Raw genomic sequence first — 17810 nt, forward strand, 5'->3', positions numbered from 1 at the left:
CATAATCTACTGTATTTTCTATAAAATTTATATAGAGTCATTTGTTTTGTTAGACTTTTTTTTTCTGACCTCCAGACATGTTATAACTATTGCACATATCTTCAATTATAACTATATAATATAGCTGTTATTCTATAATAAATATTCCAACCTTACCCTTAATAATTAACTAACGATAAAACATGTCAAGTGCGTCATTGCCCAAAATGTAAAATAACATTTGTATAGTCAAACGTTATAACGTCGTTTGTTGTTACGATTAACACAGGTTTTATTCAATATTTATTCATTGGTAAAATAACACACATGATACAATATTACTTTATACTTCTTTAAACGCTGTGACGTAGGTAGTTGGGAGCAAGGTAATTCGTCACTTAAATAAGCATGTAATTTGTTTCTAAATATTTGTTGTAAGCCATACAACGTCGTAAATTTCGGTGTATAATTTACAAAATAATGCAAACAAGTTATGAAAAGGTGATAAGAATGAAGCACACAATCTTTATAATTAAGGTATAGTATCGCATTTTAAAAAAAAACCAATTTTCAAGCTGAAAATTATGTAGCATATCAAAATATTGTTGTTTTCTTATTTAATATAAGGTGTTCACGTGGAACGAGTAAATATTAATTAATATTAAATCACTGCAACATATCAAATATAATACAACTATACAAACATAGCAATCGTACAACGACCACGCACGTAGGTATACGTTATATATTAACCATAGTTTGGGTACAAAGCCGAGAATATTGTTTTCAGTAAATTTTTATTGTAACAACCTAAGAGACTAGTGAAAATATGTTTTTGTTACAGGTCTGTATAATCTTACGGGCTGTTCAATGTTTGCGGCCGTTTGAATTGAACATAAACGCTGCGGATTTTTTAACAAAAAATGTTCACAAAGTCGGAAATGTATTGAAATTCAATTTGTACGACAATACGTGCTACACGATAAACGAAAAACCCTGTATTCAACAGGTACCGTCGGCTTATCATGCAAATGGAACACAATTCAATATAGCACGGCTGCCCACTGAGATAATCGACACCTACACCGATAGCGTTCCTTACGATGAGTCGATGGTGCCCATACCCAAAACGGCGGCGAATCCTGTGGGAAAAATATTGCCAAGGTATTATACGGCTTTTAAATTGGACAACACCGCTTTGGCTTCGGTCGCCGCCGGCGTGACCCTTCAGACTATAGTTGAGGATTGTACAAGAAAAGGAGAGCATTTCGAGGCGGTCGTCCGGATTATGAACGCCATCGAAAGCGCAGGTATTTCGACAATGTTTAGATTCTGTGTTTTAGCCACTAAGTTAAAGAACGCCGATGACGCAATAATGGAAGATATCTACGTTACGTTCACACGGCTGTTAAACGTTATCGAATGGAAGTTTAGAAATTTCAACATTTCGACTGCGCCAATTCGTGAAATAGAATTTGCCGTTGAAGTTTTACAGAATATTGAACGTTCGCAAAAAGATCAAGGGTACGCATTTTTCGAGACTACGTGTATAGAGTTCACTCATCGGTATGGCAACATGGTCGATTACGTGAGTCCAACTCAATTTGTAAATATGGATGAAACGCATAGTGCAAATAGTCTCATAGAGACAATGTACAGCACTATAGCCGGTGCATCATTTATTTTTTAGGACGTTATTGTACCAATTATAAGTGCACATACATTGGAATTACTGTTTGATATGTAACTCATCGTAAATTTATTACCGTTCAAAATATTTTATTTATCTTCATAGTTCTTACCTCTGTACGGTATCGGACCTTTGTCTAACTGAATCAAAATCAAATTAAAAAAAAATAAAAATACCTAGTAAAACACAACAAAATAGCCAAAAAACACAACAAAAAAAAGAAAAAAGTTTTAGCTTTGTCGAGATCCACTTTTCAAGTACCGAAAAAAGCAGCGTCACACTGATCAATTAAAGTTCATATTATTTTTATTTTAAAATTGTTATTTCACGAACCGGTATAAACTAAAAGTGTATAATAAATATTATATTATTAACCTTTTGTAATTATTAATAACACTTAATAGTAATCATAGTAAAAGTCATTAATACATTTTTAATGGTATCGTTAGTAATTATATCAACCTATAGTTTCTTTTTTCAAAAATTATTATATTGCCAACAGTGTTCCTGATTTGCCAGGGCGTATACACGCTTTCATTGGATTAGCCTAAAAAATGGCTTTTTTAAATTTATAACAAGTTTAAAATAAAAACAAATTTAAATTTAAAAATTAAAAAACTATTATGAGTTATTAAATTTAGTAAAAACTTAATTCAGAAAAAAAAACTTAAAAGCCTATTTCTTAAGTGTAGAGAACAGCAAATAAATAAATTGGAGGGCGACTGTTAAATAAAAATAAAAATTAATATCTTTAACAATCACCCTATTATAAATAAAGTAGTAAAATAAAATAAAATAAATTTATAAAAGTTTAATATTTCTATAGTCCTAATTTTGTTATTTTGTTGTCTGTTGTTGTTGCAAAATTATATATTTTTTTTCAATGGAGTACAGAAAAAAAACTTCGTTAAAATAATTATCATATTCACTCCACAATTGGAGATAAAATTATTAATCAAATATGTAGAATTTCATGGATATATAGGCTAGTTCTTATTTATAGACGAGGTGATAAAAGTTAGGTATTCATTAAGGACAACATTTTTGAATACCGTGAAAAAAATTATTATTTTTAGTTTAGTCGTGATTACTCATTCCCTTTACGTGCCGCAAGAGGATTGAATTTTAAACATCCAGTTCAACAAAATGATAGTTTTGTCTTTTTTCACTTTATTTTTATAAAATATCTAACTTGTCAAAAAAATGTATACATTTTAATTTGTAAGAAAAAGAACATACAAAAAAGATTATTATATCTATTATCATTAATCTGTTAGTTTACGTATAACTAAAAAAATAAAACATTTTATTATTTCAGCATAACTTATCAATTTACGGTTATTTTTTTATATTTCACTACGTTTAAATATGTACTGAACAAGTCAAATGTAATATAGGTAATGTCCTAAAAAATCATTTGCATATGTTGTTAGTCCACTACTTTTATTGTCAATAAATGTAATAAAATAAAATAAATATTATGTAAGTGCATATTATAGTCCTAAACGAATAATTTGATCCATTTAATATAACGTGTTAAGTGTTGATAACGTCACACAACCGAGAATCAATTAATATACAATTTATGTATTAATATTGTTCAATTATATGTATATTATACTATCCGGGCCAGATATCACAATTTGAAAACGTTTGAAATATACATTTAAGGGGATTTGTTTTTGAAATAAGATCCAACAAAAAATAGTACTAATTAATTTTACCAGTCAGGCACGAAGATAATCAAATATTTACAAACAGTAATTATTACCGTAGGAAGGGGTGTCAAATTAAGTGAGGAATTCACAAAAGATGAAAATCAGAAGTAATTTTACTACAAGTCAGTTTAGAATATCAGGAATTTAAAATAATAATTTCTTCGACCTATTTTTTTTTTTAGATTAGTCATAATTACAGAAATCAGAAAATCATATTCCGCTCAAACAATATGCGAAGGCAGCGAAAAATTTATGTAAATATATATAATAAATTAATACGATTTTATTTTTTTTTTTTACGAAAAAAATAGGCATAGGTATGAGAAGTTTGTATAATAATCTTTTTAGTACGGCCATTGTCGTTTAAAATTCAAACATAATATAGTTTGTACATTTTTTTTTTATAAAATGGATATTTTTAAAAATGAACTAGGAAAACAACAGAATTACCTTTTTTGAATAGATTTCAACCATTTTGCTTCTCGAAAGAGGGGGGAGGGTTAGTAATGATGAGCAAAATTAACCAAAATAAGTTTCATATGTTAATGAAAAATAAAAATAAATTAATTAAATATAATAACAAAAAAGATGTTTTGTAAGTAAGCCCCAATTATTATTTTAGTATAAAAACTTTGAAAGTTTATAGAGCGCTATCTGTTACCAAAATTTAACAATATTATACGCGAAACCATTATGATCGTTTTGAATAAGTTTGAGAATATAATACAATGCTTCTTACAGCGTCGATATTACTGTTATAAAATTTGTTTTTTTGTAGTATATATATAAAATAAATAATAAGGTGAATATTACAAATGTAGGTTGTAGCTACGTCAGTGTTTTTATACCATTCTTGACTCTAAATTATGTTTTCCGCCTTCTCAGAAAACAATTGTATAATAAGTAATAACAAGATAATATCACATTACAATAAACTTTACACTTCCTAATTACATTCAAAACAAATCATCATATTTTAAAATAGTACTCAAATTTAAATTACATTCTGCCATCTTTTTATGCTTCCAGTAAATATTATAATTTTAATTAATATTGTAAAAAATGTATATCTTCGAGTTATCCGACTACCCTTTTTATAAAATAATAATTTATACGACACCCCGCAACAGCTGTATCTTTTACTGTTTTTTCTTCATATCTTAATAATTTAAAAATATAATCACACTATAATAAGTATGCGGGTAATCTAGATATAGAAGTCAAATATATAATTATACTATATATTAATACTAATATTACAAATAATAATTAAACCGTTCATACAGTCAAAGCTCGGCAGAAAATATATAAATATATATATATATATTTTAATAGCCTTTATTCGATAATATGATGGCTCGTCAGCAGAAAATAGTAATACAAAATAAAGAATTTGTTTTCTAATGAGCAATTGATTACTTAACTATAATTAACTCTAAAATCTAGATTACATTTTATTTTTATATCAAAAATAAACGTATCTATTATATTTATAATTATAATTGTTATTTATTATTTTGTCAACTAATAATTTAGGTGTCGATGGTATAAACACTTTTGATAATAAATCATTGATATGAAAATGAGAAAAACTAAAAATAATGTTCTGTACATTTTTAGGTAAAATAAAATACTATTTAATATTTGATAAGAATAATTTAATAAGGGCAATGCATTGGTGATGAATGATAATCTAATTTGTTTATTAAGTACCTAAGTAATTAGTGAACGTTAATAGAAGGTAGATAAGCAGCTGCAAACTTTTTACAGCTGGTGTTATGTTATATCAATCTATAACATGTATTAATTAACATACAACAATATCGAATAATAAAATAAACTCATTATTTTATTTTTAGATATAATTATTATAAAAAAACGTATATTGATATACTGTACATGAGTCAAAATGCCAAATACGAACGAACGTTTGGAGCGAACCCGTAAAATTTTTTTTGAAAATCTGCATATCTGTTACAATGAAAAGAATGTTGTCAAATTTGTTTAGATTTTTTTTGCATTATTTTGGCCATGGTCGTAAAAACTATTTTTAGTTTTTTCTTGACACTCCTTTTTATAATTTTTTATAGTATCTTTGGCCGTCAATAGAAAAAACTTTTATTAAAAATCAGTTTCTTATGTAAAGTTATCTCAGCTTTCTGAAAAAATAATGATTTTTTTTACAAATAGCAGAAAACTATTAAAATTGACTTAATAATCTAAAAATTTGTTTTTTTTGTTTTCCAAAATTTAACAATTTTTCTAATCTTTTTTTCAGGAAGCTGAGATAATTTTACATAAAATGTGTAAATTTCAAATTGGGTTCTTTATAAAAAATGCTCAGAAAAACAAAAAAACAAAATAGGTGAAATTTCATAGATAAGTAAAAAACAGGGGAAAACAACCACGGTAATCAAAGTAGTTGAAATAATTATGTTAAGAAATAAGATCTGTTTTTTCGACCATAGTCAAAATAATGGGAAAAAAAATCCAAATATATTTGAGAACATTCTTTTTATCGCAACAGACATGTAGTGTAATTTTCAAAAGAAATCTGAGGGGGTCGCTCCAAACGTTCGTATTTGGCATTTTGACCATGTATAATTATTATATTATTATTCTATAAATAAATATTTTATAATAACTATAATATATTTATATTATAATATAGTTGATTATTTAAAAAAAATAGTTTCATTATTATAGATTCAGTTATAAATATTAAGTGCCATATTATTTAAATGTATTATAAACCGTTGTGCTTGTGTCAAGGCTAAATTGAAATTCAATAGCTGTTGTATCTAGTTGTTATTTTATCGTATTCGTTCAGATGTATAGCATAATTATGTGTATCATAAAAAATCATTTATTTTATAGATTGACTGGCCAAATGAAAAAAATATATTCAATATCCATATCCTATAAAGATGTCCATTTAATGAAATGTTTAGTTATTTCTCTTAAACGGTAAAAAACTGTCTTTTTTATGAATTCATTTGAACGAACGGATGTGATAATATAATATGTCATGTTATTTCTACTAATTATTTGTTAATAATAATTTTAAAAAATATGTTCTTTTAAAATTGTATGCGTTATTTGATAATACAAAAATGAATGGCCAAACAATAATCATAAGTTATTTTGTAAAACAATAAATAATATACAGATATATTTAGGGAAAAAATTCCGTTAGGTACCCATAAAAAAGCTTACCAAGTAGGGATCAGCATGACTTTCTTGATATTTAATTTTTAGTCAATTATTTTAAATAAATCTTTTATTATTAAGAAATGAATTCAACAAGTATAAGAATGTAGGAGAAAATTTTTGTTTTTATGATTTACTTCTTTAAAGCTCTGTAGTGAATGTACTATATCAGATAAAGTTCTGGCACTCTTCACTGCACTATTATACACGTCAAGGTGATTATAATAAGAACCTAAATAACACACAGTCTTTTTCCAAATTCAATATCATTATACCGCATGGGTACAAAATCCGATCACCAGTATAATATTAATGTTCAGGAAAGTATCTATCTTGAATCTTCTCATTATTAATGTGTATCATTTATAACAAGCTCTTAAAGTTATCCAATTTTTCATTTCAATTACCATACTTGATTTTTAAAAAAAAAAAAAAAAGAGTAAAATATATCATAAAATTATATATACGTCTACGTATACAATTAAGTTTAAACAGGGAGTTCAATTTAACGTAAAACCCACATTTTCTTTAGAAATAAATGTTATTTTTAGTTTTTTTCAGAGTGGTATCAACTTTTGAAACTTAAATGGTTTACATTTTATTAACTTTTTAGATTAAAATAATTTGCTGATCATTTTGACCGGTCGACAGCCAGATTTGGGTTATTCCTCTAAAAGTTACTAAAGTTAGTAATGCGCCCAGATAAAATTAATACTACATTCCACCCTTCCTCCCGTCCTAGATTCTAGTTACTTTAAAAATAATTAAGCAAAACTGGGTATCGAACTGTCAACATTTTCAGCAAACTATTTCTTAATATAGAAGAAGTTAATTGATTGTATACCGTTAATATTTCGAAAAAAGTCGATAGAGCTTTGGAAAAATAATAAGAGGTGAATATTTGGTATCTTCACAAAATGTTTAATACCACGAATGTTTTCTAAAAGAACAAAATTGCAAATATTTTCCTAGAAAACTAGTGGCTCGTGCCAAACTATCACCCTGTAAGGTTATTTTATTTTATTTGTACAATTCCAACGACACCATAAATATGGATTAAACAGAAATAGAAAAAATGATGCGGTATGAGCGGGCAACGGAATTTTGAAAGTCAAAGAAAAATACATGTTTACGAGTATGAGATTTTTAAACGGGTCGGGTGGATTTTTGCGCTTTTGAGCATGAGCTAATCCGAACTGAATGGGTTCGGTGATGAGCCCTGGGAGCGGCGGCGGCGGCTATAAAGGCAAAATGGGGGAGGCCAAATTGAATAATCTAACGCGACAAAGGTTAATGCGTTAAAGGGACAAAGTGGAACGGCGGCGGTCTGATCTGTCATTAGAGACCCGTGTCACGTGGCGGCGACGGGCCAGGAAAACTTTGTGCCTCCGGCAAAAGCAACCGACCGAAAACGGCAAGCCAAAAATCATATTTTATTCAACGGTCACACTGAACAACTGACGGTGGTCGCATAACGTCTATAATAATAAAATACACCGTACCTGCTATAATGTATACCTAATAATATCGTTCAACAATGCAATTTATTCAAGTACACATTTTCTACATTTATTATCATAATAATATGCAGTTGTGACAATAATAATCGTAGTACTTTGTGGTCGTGGTCGAACGGCAAGTTTGATTTTTTAATGACTTAAGGTGGGCCGCCGGTCACTCGTGTTAGTATACTTACATAAAAAATATACACTTTGTATCATGTACCGCCTGTATATTTTACGTACGGTGTACCTACATACTATTTAGTTATTTGGGCAAGTCTTATACTTATATAATATTTATGTTTTTTTCCCGAAATGCTTTTCTGTCCGTGATACGATTTTTCGCCACGAGATGGTTTTCCCAAAAACGTGCATAATTTAACGGTGACATGCTTTGCTAACATCAAACATGCTTATTAACGGCTTATAGGTACGAGCATGGTTTAAATATTTCATACATTCGACATATTAAATATTTTAATCTGCCGTTTCGTTAAAATAGGGCCGTATAAAAAACATGACCCGGAAAAAGTACTCTTTACCTAAAAAAAAAAAACAATAATGTAGGTTGATATATTTAGAAAAACTTTCGACCGACCACGCAAGTTAGCTGTTGTTACCGTTTAAATGATTAATAGTATAATGGGAGTTTGGACTTTTCGCTGAAAACCGTTTTCAACCTATCGCCATAAATTAATTTTAATATTTTCAGATTGCGAAAAAAAGGCAATTTGTCAAAAGTCGATATGCTTCAAGGCTTTCATAGTTGTTTTGTAGGAAATGTATAATTTACATATTTAATAATATCCACTAACAAAAATCAATAGGTATCGCATCAGACATCAAAGAAAAGTTATTGACATTTTAATAATACAAGAGTAGACCAAAAAAATCTTAATACTTCAATTTTTGCATTTATGGTACAATATATTTTATATTAAAAAAATAGGCTATAGATTTTTAACAAAACCAAATAATATTTTACATACACAGAAAAAAATATATAGTTGGTCCAACGAAAGTTATGGTTAATATAGGGAAACAAACAATTTCTTTTTGGAATAACTAAATAAATAGTTGCTGGAACTAAATTTTTCCTGTGTATTAAGCAATTAATTTAGGTAATAGTAGTACATGAACTGACTAAATGACAAAATTCAAAGTACAAAATAATTCCTTTAAATTATGTATTTTTAATTAAATTTAATATTCAATTGTAAAAATAAGCAATTTTTTCAGATTATATCAGTAATAAGTTTTAAAAAAATTCTATAAAAATGGAATGTAATCATCCCTTGTTATAATGTTTTTTAGCGCTTACATTTTTATTCAATGATTAATTGATCGTTTACAAATTATTCAAAAAGGGAATATTTTTGAAATGGTTATTTAGAATTTAAATTTACTTCTATTTGTAAGTACTTATTTAATATTACTTCCAAACGATACGACGCCGTACATATTTTGTACTTAATTATTTTGAAATAATGTCAAAATATGTTATGATTTTTATTATAATTATCAAAAGTTGATCCGTTGCTCGTTTGCATAAGAATATTACATTTTACAAATAAATTAATGTCAGTTAAGAAAACCAACCATACGTGAACTTTTTCAACAAAACAGTTGATTATTGCTGATAATTTGTAACGGGCACACGCGTACCTACGTCAGTATTTTAATTATATTAATAATAACAAATGATGCGATTGCAGTATAGAGTTGCGACTAATAGTATATTCCGGGTATTGACATGTATTCAACCGATACGGTACAAATTAATTGGCAACGCGATTGATGTAAACTTATGACATTCTGTTAAGCAGGTACATTTTTGTACCAAACATATTATGCATATAGTATAATATACTTATCGGTTAACGTTATTATCTCAGGTCGTAAAAATCAGACACAATTTTATTTGCTTCCGTCAGGTAAATGGATTACGAAGTTTATTTTTCATTATTCTCACGCGTCCGAGCAGTTAACTAAAGTCATCAGTTTTGGCTGTATAAATACTCCCTGTATCCAGCCAATATGCATCAGACTTCAGTTTCATCTTGTTCAAGTCAGACATCAACATGAGGGCATCTTTGGCAATCGCTTCAATCTTGGTGGCCTTATTGGCTGTCCACGCTACCGGCTTGAGAATCAAACACAATGGTGAGTACCGAAAAGTACCTATTATACATTCGCATTAAAAACATTTATTAGCTATAGTTTAACGGTTATTACAAATTTTGATTTTTTAAATGATTACCTAACTGTATGTGTATTATGCTCAACTGGTGTACATTTTTTTTTTTAACTTCCTTAACCACTCAAAAAACTATAAATATATAACTCAATATTAAGGTTCATTACATTTTAAGTTGCATGTATTCGAAATACTTGAGATTTATATAAAGACACAAAAGTTATCAAAACATCTTAACAGTTATTTAAAGTTTAAAATAGTCATTGAAATATTTAATTTACATTTACATTAATTTTAACTAAATTAACTGTTTTTAATTGAAAGTTAACAACAAATAGGTACAATTTTCAGCTAAAAGTGAAAGAGTAAAATGTACCTATATTTAATTCAAAAATTAAATACTTAAAATACAACAAAATTGAGTTGTTTGTCATTGTTAATATTGATAAAACTTGTAAATTAAAATTTTAAAATAACACTCTACAATTTATTTGTAGACAATTTAACGATTATTTAGTTTCTATTTTGCCTTTTAATTTTGAGTAGTTGTTGGATAAATAAAGTCAAGTGGGCTAAGTGTATACATAGGGGTAACCGAAAACAAAGCTGACGTTTTAAAAATGTATAAACAGCTACATTTAATCTTAAAGTTGTATAAGTAGTACATTTTTTTTATAATATTCTACATTGTTAGCAGCATTATTAAGATAACATAAGTTACAAATGTGTGCGAGAATGAACCGTTCGACCACTTTTTGAAAAATGTGTATATGTTACTTAATATGTGAAAGCGTATTCAAATTTCCCCGGAATAAAGGGGTTTCTGGGGTAAATGTAAAATCGAATTTTAAGAACTTGCTATTAAAAGTAAACATTTTTTTCCCTATGGTATATATATTAAATTTATATTTATAATATACACTTGTACAATTTTATAGAAAAAAACTTTTTATTAACTAATGGATGTAAATGAATTCTGCAAAAAATACGTTTCGAAAATTGTTTACAATTAGCCCATCTGACCATTTGAACACTTTGAATTATAGTATTTTTATTTCGTTTCCATTTTATGTTTTACCATAAATTATAAATATTTTTCAAATATGTTGAGCTAATATTTTATATTTTACCTTACAGATTCAAAAAATAACCAAAACAACCAACAGTTTACCTTATACGACGATGAATATGATATTAACAATAAAAACAACAACAACTACAATTTGAACAACAACAACAACTGCAATGACAGAAATTGCAACAACAACAATAACTGCAATGGCAGAAATTGCAATTTAAACAACAACAACGGTTTGAACAATAACAACAACTTCAACAACAACGGTTTGAACAATAACAATAACTTCAACAACAACGGTTTGAACAATAACAACAACTTCAACAACAACGGTTTGAACAATAACAACAACAACGGTTTGAACAATAACAACAACTTCAACAACAACGGTTTGAACAATAACAACAACAACGGTTTGAACAACAACTACAATAACAACTACAACAACAACTGCAACTACAACAACAACAACTGCAACAACAACAACGGTAACAATGACTACGACAATTCGTTTGAGGCCAAGGACAATGGAAATAATTCTGGCGAGCAATACGAAAGTTCAAATAGTGTCACTGTCAGCCCATCCAACAGTCTTAGCAACGGCATTACTAAGAAATTCGCCGCTCTGGAAAAGATAATCGCCAACGAACAACAAATTTCCAACAACAACATCGGAGTCCAAGACATTCAAAACCCGGTCAATGTAAGACAAGTTGTCGTCAAAATGTCCCGTCAGTCGACGCCTCAACGCCACTTCGTCAATTTCCAAAACGGTCAGATGACGAACATAGATAACGGCCACTTAGAATACGTGTCAATTAACCAGAGAAACGACAATGTGTTTGTCCAATACAAATTCAATCAGCTCAAGACCGTCGGATCTTACAAATCAGATTTGCCCGAGGCCCAAAACGGTCGATTCAACGTTCAGCTCAACAATGTCCGCACCGACGTGTCGTCCAGTTTCAACGCCGGCCAAGGTATCATCAGACCCGCCCAGTTTGAATACGCTGACCTCACCATCAACAACGAGAATGGTCAAGAAACTCAAGTTTTGAACGAGCCCGTCCAACAGAAATACTTGAACGTCTTGGAACAGACCATTTCCAACGCAGTGTACGAATCTACCCACAAGGGATTGTTGGCCAAGCTCAAGGCGGAAATCCAATCTCCCATTACATTCAACAACAACGGCCAACAAGGAAAATTATACGACATGGCATGGCAAGAAAATAACAACAACATCCAAATGAACAACATTGGTGTGCAAAACATACAAAACAACCACAAGCAAATCGATTCCATGTCCTACACGCGTATGGACGCCAACACCTACAGAGTACGTTTCACCACCAATTTGAACGATGTCCAATGGAACGGTGATTTCAGCGGCAACCTTAATGGAAACAACGTGCAGGCCAAATCTTGCAACTTCAACGCCAACAACATTCTCGTCCAAGTATCCGTTGTCAAGTCGATTAACAACCAACAGTGCCAGAATGTTAGAACCAACGTTAACGTCGACGGTCTGAGGTACAGCTGCGATGGACAAATTCAACAGAACATTGACAACATAATGCAACAGGATATGCCCCGCTTCATCAAGCACTCTTTGGAAGCTTACATGAAGAAGTCTGTCGGACAAGAAATCTGCAACAACAAATACAACCAGAACAACCAATAATGTGGTGGTATAATGCTATTTGAATAAACATTTTTTAACGTATTTTTTGTTTTCTTTTACATAAATGTAACTATTTATTTTCCAAATTTTGGTAGTAGTCCAAGTAGTCCAAGCATGTAGTAAACACAATAATTGATAAAATACATTTATTTTTCAAACATAATTCTAAAATATATATTTAAAAGAGTTTAAATTTTTTGTCTTTAATTGTGTTATCCGTAGCACTCGGATAAAAAGGAAAAAAACCTCTACGAGTAAGTTTAGAACTCGCAGGTTCTAGGTATATTATGTTCGAACTCTAAGGCTCGAAGTCGACAAACTCTTGGTGCTCGCATACATTACAATGATAATTAGTAATTACGGTCGTTTCTCTTGACGTACGACGGACTGTGATCGTGTACGTTAACAATTATTAAAAAAAAAAAAAAGCGCACGCAAATAATTATTTGGTGTAATGAAAGATATCTAAAGACTTCCTGCGCATATTCATAATAGTATACGGTCGTTTTGGTAGGTTAAACTCATACAAAAAAATAATCTATTATATATTATAATATTATGTTCTGTTATTGAACACATCGGTTGTCGATTATTATTTTGATTATAATAATTTGTAAGACTTAACCACGCGTAGGCATTGCACCGGGACACGGAGAGTGGTCAACGAAATTAATCGCTTAGGAGGAAACACGGGGAGAGCACACGACTATTCGCAGACAACGAGAGGATAAGACAATTTTTTTTTCTGTAAAGGGGGAGGAGAGAAATCAATTTTGAAGCACATACGGTGACCGTGTCTCGGCGATACTAATTATATACACACAAACTGTCCCGTTGGGGCTACCGCATTGGACAGTCACTTGAGTGGACTATATAAATACATAATAATATATACTTAATAATTATTATTGTATTTGTAAAAAAAAAAATGTACGTATGTATATATATAAATTACCGCATGAGACACACAACGCACCGGACGTCTGACCGGTACGCATTAATAACAACAATTTGGTATACAAAAATATATTGAACACATTAATAACCGACTGTATATTATTATATTTGTATTGTTATTATTATTAGTTTTACCATGAACAAAAGATTAGTGTGCGTGTCTCGTATACTGTACATGGTAGCAGTTTTGTTTTGTACAGCTTTTTACTCCTTTTCATTCGTCGATCGGATGGCATTTGAATGTATTTTTTTGTTTCGTTGCTCTCATTATTCCTACCCTAATCAATGGGTTTAAAAAAAACATACACATGTGGACCAAACATTTAAACCCGTTCCCCTCGCCTATTAATTGAAATTGTTGTAACGTACAAAAATTAAACTAAAAGAAATAATAATAACAAAATATATATATGAACACCAAACCGTCACGATGTGTTTTTTGTTTCCACACGCGACAGTCGGTTACCGCTTTACCATGCTCTTCGTTCCAATCTTTTCAGCAGCTGTACACCACCAATTTTGTTCAGCATAAATAGAACCACCACAATAAAACCAGAGAGATCGTTTATGTTATTGACACGATTATTATTAATAATTTCTGAATGTTATATAATAATATCACTTTCGAGGTACCAGTTCTCTTTGAAGACATGGATTCGTCTTAAGTGTAGCTATCTGCTATGCTGGCTGAATTCTTTTACCCAATGGGTGGGTCAAGAATTTTAGCAATATTATTTTAATACGTTTTGTTAATAACATTGTTATTATAAAAAACATCTTAGTATAATTATTTTCAAGTTACATAATGTTATAGATCACATTATATTATAGAAAAACGAGTCAGATGGGTATAAACAAAATAAGAGGCAAATAATTTACTATAACAGTTGGAATAATGTGGCCGTCTGTTTTTTGGTAATGGAACACTACTTTAAAAATGCTACATTTATTATCAGCTAAATGTGGAAACGCATTTTGTGCAGTCAACTTGAAAACTAGACGATGCCACGTGTTTATCGACTTAAAACTACACTACCAGAGTATTGAATAATTATGAACTACTAACCTACTAATACATACAAAATAAAATAGTCATTTTTTAGTGCTCTAGATCGTAGATATATTATGACAACATTTAATACAACGAATCCTAAATAATAAAATAATTTAGTTCCATTCTTCAAAATATAATGTTGGTTCTATCCCGAATAGTTTTTGAATTCGATTTTTTTCAAGTTAATGTTTAAATAATTAAAATCTGTTCAATATGCCTTTAAAACGGTACGAATAAATATGGAAACTCTAACAATATAAAAGTAATATTATTGTATATTAATTATTGTACAAAATCTTTAGCCATGACTGTTTTTTATTTGTTCAGGTTTTTGATGTCGAGACATCGGGAGTAATAAATTTGGTATAAATAGAAACGACTACACCATCCGCTAAGTACTAACTATGCGAGTTAACCACGTCATATACAACGCACCAGTAGGTTATTAATTTAAATCTGCACAGGATAAACGGTTTTATTGTATTATATTACTCCTATATTTAATATCGCCGCTTAACAATATGATGCGGTTGTTTGGAATCTGTATAATCGTATGCGCCGTTCAGTGTGACGAATCATCGCCAGACGAGCTATTGGAATTCGCCAATGCCAAGGCTCAGGTTTATTTAGCCGAAGAAGCTGCCGACTTGGAGAACGTACTGCACGTCAGTCTGTTTCACGGCACGTGCTATACCAACAGATATTTAAACTGTATCAGCAAACCGCCAGTCCGCGCCCGTTTCGGCGTCGACTTGAACATCCCGCGGCCGCCCAGCCACATAATCGAGAGCTACACCGAAGCCGTGCCTTACAGCGAAACGGGTTTTCCCATCGCCAAAACGGCCGACCTGCCGACGTTCGCGAGGCATTTCACGGCTTTTGTGATGGACGAGAGCGACACGACCACCGTTGCTGCCGGGGTGACGCTGAGGACCGCGGTGGAGAACTGCAAGAGCAAAGGAGCGTACTTCGAGGCGTTCGTCCGGATAATGAACGCCGTGGAGAGCGCGGGCATATCGGCAATAAGCAGGTTCTGCAGTCTGTCGGTGAAACTGATGAAGATCCGCTCGAAGATGGACGAGCTCTACGACAACTTCGACCGGCTGTTGGACGTCATGCAAACCAGATTCGAACGGATTTTCATATCGACCGAGCCGATTTGTGAAATACGGGCCGCCCTCCATGTAGTCCAGGGTCTCGGAGTCGAGGCCAGCGCCGTGAAGAAGCACATTTTCTTCACGACCACTTGCCAGGAGTTCTCGTGCCGGTACCACAACATGGTCGGCTACGCGATGGCTGCCGAATACAACGACATGGACAACGAGCACCTTGCAAAACCAATCAAAAAAGAACTCTACAGTAATATATTAAACGCGCACAATTTTTTCCTCTCTATTGCGGACGGCGTTAAAAATAATCCGACCGTCTAAAATCTACAATATAGTTTTCACCTACATAGTACATTATCTGTCGTAAACAATAATTATTGTAACATTGTTGTTATTATTATAATAGATAATGTACATTTTTTTCTTGGATAATACAAAACCGGAAATTATTATTATTTTTGTTTTTTTATTTAATACAATCTGTACCTAATTACCCATATACGTGGTAGACCTGGAAAAAATGGTTTAATATTAATATTTAATCAAAAACAACGCAACGTTTTTAGTATTACGTTAGTTTGTATTTAAAAATATGTGTAATACTATTTCGATATATTTTGTAGCTTAACTACTTTGAATATATTCTCCTCGTTAAGAAAGAGCGTTTTGATACAAAAAAAAAGGTGCTTAAAAATATAATCAAACAAATATTAAGGTTCAAATAACAGTAAAAGAATAATTTTGTGGTCAACAACCAAAATATATGTAATGTTTTAATTGAAGATACATTTTTATTTATTACTTCCTCTAGATTAAAATTAACGCAAATGATGTCTTACTTAATTGACGACCTGGATTGCTGGTATTTAATAAATTATCATAATATAGTGGGTAAATTTTCTACCTAACCTAAACGGTGTACACAAAAAGGTTTTTATCAGAAATTTAGAGAAATACATAATATAATTATTGTACTTGGCTGCATAGTGCATACTTGTAATACTATATTATTTTTTTAATTTACACAACTGGTACCTTTATATTATGAATTATGTTATAGCAGTAATAAATAAATAAATGGTTTATAATAATTTTTAGAAATATTACAATGTTGCAAATATTTTATAAACATACACCATGAATCATATTTTCAGCAGAAAATATAGAATATTAATAACACAGATTTTTCAGTAATATTCTTATTATAAAAATGGTTTTATCACTTCAAATTTAAGCACGTGTGACCTTTGCGACCCTACTGAGCTCTTCTTTTCTATTTTTATTTTACCATTAATAACAATACAATAATATGGCGAATTGTTAAAGAACGTAAACCTTTGTTAATACAGTTTTTAAAAACTATGCAAAATGCATATTATTTAAGTATTTATTATGTATCAACAGATCACAAACCAAATAACAACATGCAAAAAATAGTATCATCGCATAACCATTGTGGAAAAACAGTTATTTTTCTTGTTTGATCAAATGTTCATAGTGTTTGTGTGTAAGTAAAATAATATGAAAAGTTATTTGAAGCCGCCGATGTGCAATACAACGACTCGCAGGAAAAAGTATACAACGACCACGTAGACGTTGTACTTTCAATCGGGACGAAAAACTATATCAGAG

At 30.5% G+C, this 17810-nt stretch overlaps 2 protein-coding genes across 7 annotated transcripts; both read left to right on the forward strand.

The window, feature by feature from the left end:
- Positions 1 to 416: 416 nt before the first annotated feature.
- LOC126844335 (uncharacterized) lies at positions 417 to 2898 on the forward strand. 2 transcript variants are annotated; one of them, XR_007686562.1, is made up of 3 exons: positions 417 to 516; positions 607 to 709; positions 824 to 2898. XR_007686562.1 is itself a non-coding variant. In XM_050582466.1 (2 exons), exons 1-2 carry the CDS (start codon positions 460 to 462, stop codon positions 1667 to 1669), a joined length of 903 nt encoding a protein of 300 aa, XP_050438423.1. In that variant the 5' UTR covers positions 457 to 459; the 3' UTR covers positions 1670 to 2898. The 2 variants fall into 2 exon arrangements, 1 of the variants encoding a protein (XP_050438423.1); XM_050582466.1 differs by lacking the exon at positions 607 to 709 and having other exon boundaries at positions 457 to 516.
- Positions 2899 to 10121: 7223 nt separating this feature from the next.
- LOC126844770 (putative uncharacterized protein DDB_G0286901) lies at positions 10122 to 13100 on the forward strand. 5 transcript variants are annotated; one of them, XM_050583179.1, is made up of 3 exons: positions 10122 to 10262; positions 11434 to 11599; positions 11663 to 13100. In XM_050583179.1, the coding sequence occupies exons 1-3, from the start codon at positions 10181 to 10183 to the stop codon at positions 13056 to 13058; spliced, it is 1644 nt and encodes a 547-aa protein (XP_050439136.1). In that variant the 5' UTR covers positions 10122 to 10180; the 3' UTR covers positions 13059 to 13100. The 5 variants fall into 5 exon arrangements, with proteins under 5 accessions (XP_050439136.1, XP_050439146.1, XP_050439160.1 ...); XM_050583189.1 differs by having other exon boundaries at positions 11696 to 13100; XM_050583203.1 differs by having other exon boundaries at positions 11753 to 13100.
- Positions 13101 to 17810: the final 4710 nt, after the last annotated feature.

Source organism: Adelges cooleyi, unplaced genomic scaffold (genome assembly GCF_023614345.1).
Source record: "Adelges cooleyi isolate 19-005CV unplaced genomic scaffold, UGA_ACOO_1.1 ACOO_flye_CR_arks_rails_tigmint_CR_PRNA_108, whole genome shotgun sequence".
NCBI classification, from domain to species: domain Eukaryota; kingdom Metazoa; phylum Arthropoda; class Insecta; order Hemiptera; family Adelgidae; genus Adelges; species Adelges cooleyi.

Bases quoted from the DNA above. Each gene is read 5' to 3' on its own strand.
- LOC126844770 (XM_050583173.1), top strand. From the start codon at position 10,181: ATGAGGGCATCTTTGGCAATCGCTTCAATCTTGGTGGCCTTATTGGCT. The intron at 10,263-11,433 runs GTGAGTACCGAA...TTTACCTTACAG, and splicing joins CTTGAGAATCAAACACAATG to ATTCAAAAAATAACCAAAAC.
- LOC126844335 (XM_050582466.1), top strand. From the start codon at position 460: ATGCAAACAAGTTATGAAAAGGTGATAAGAATGAAGCACACAATCTTT. The intron at 517-823 runs GTATAGTATCGC...TTTTTGTTACAG, and splicing joins ACACAATCTTTATAATTAAG to GTCTGTATAATCTTACGGGC.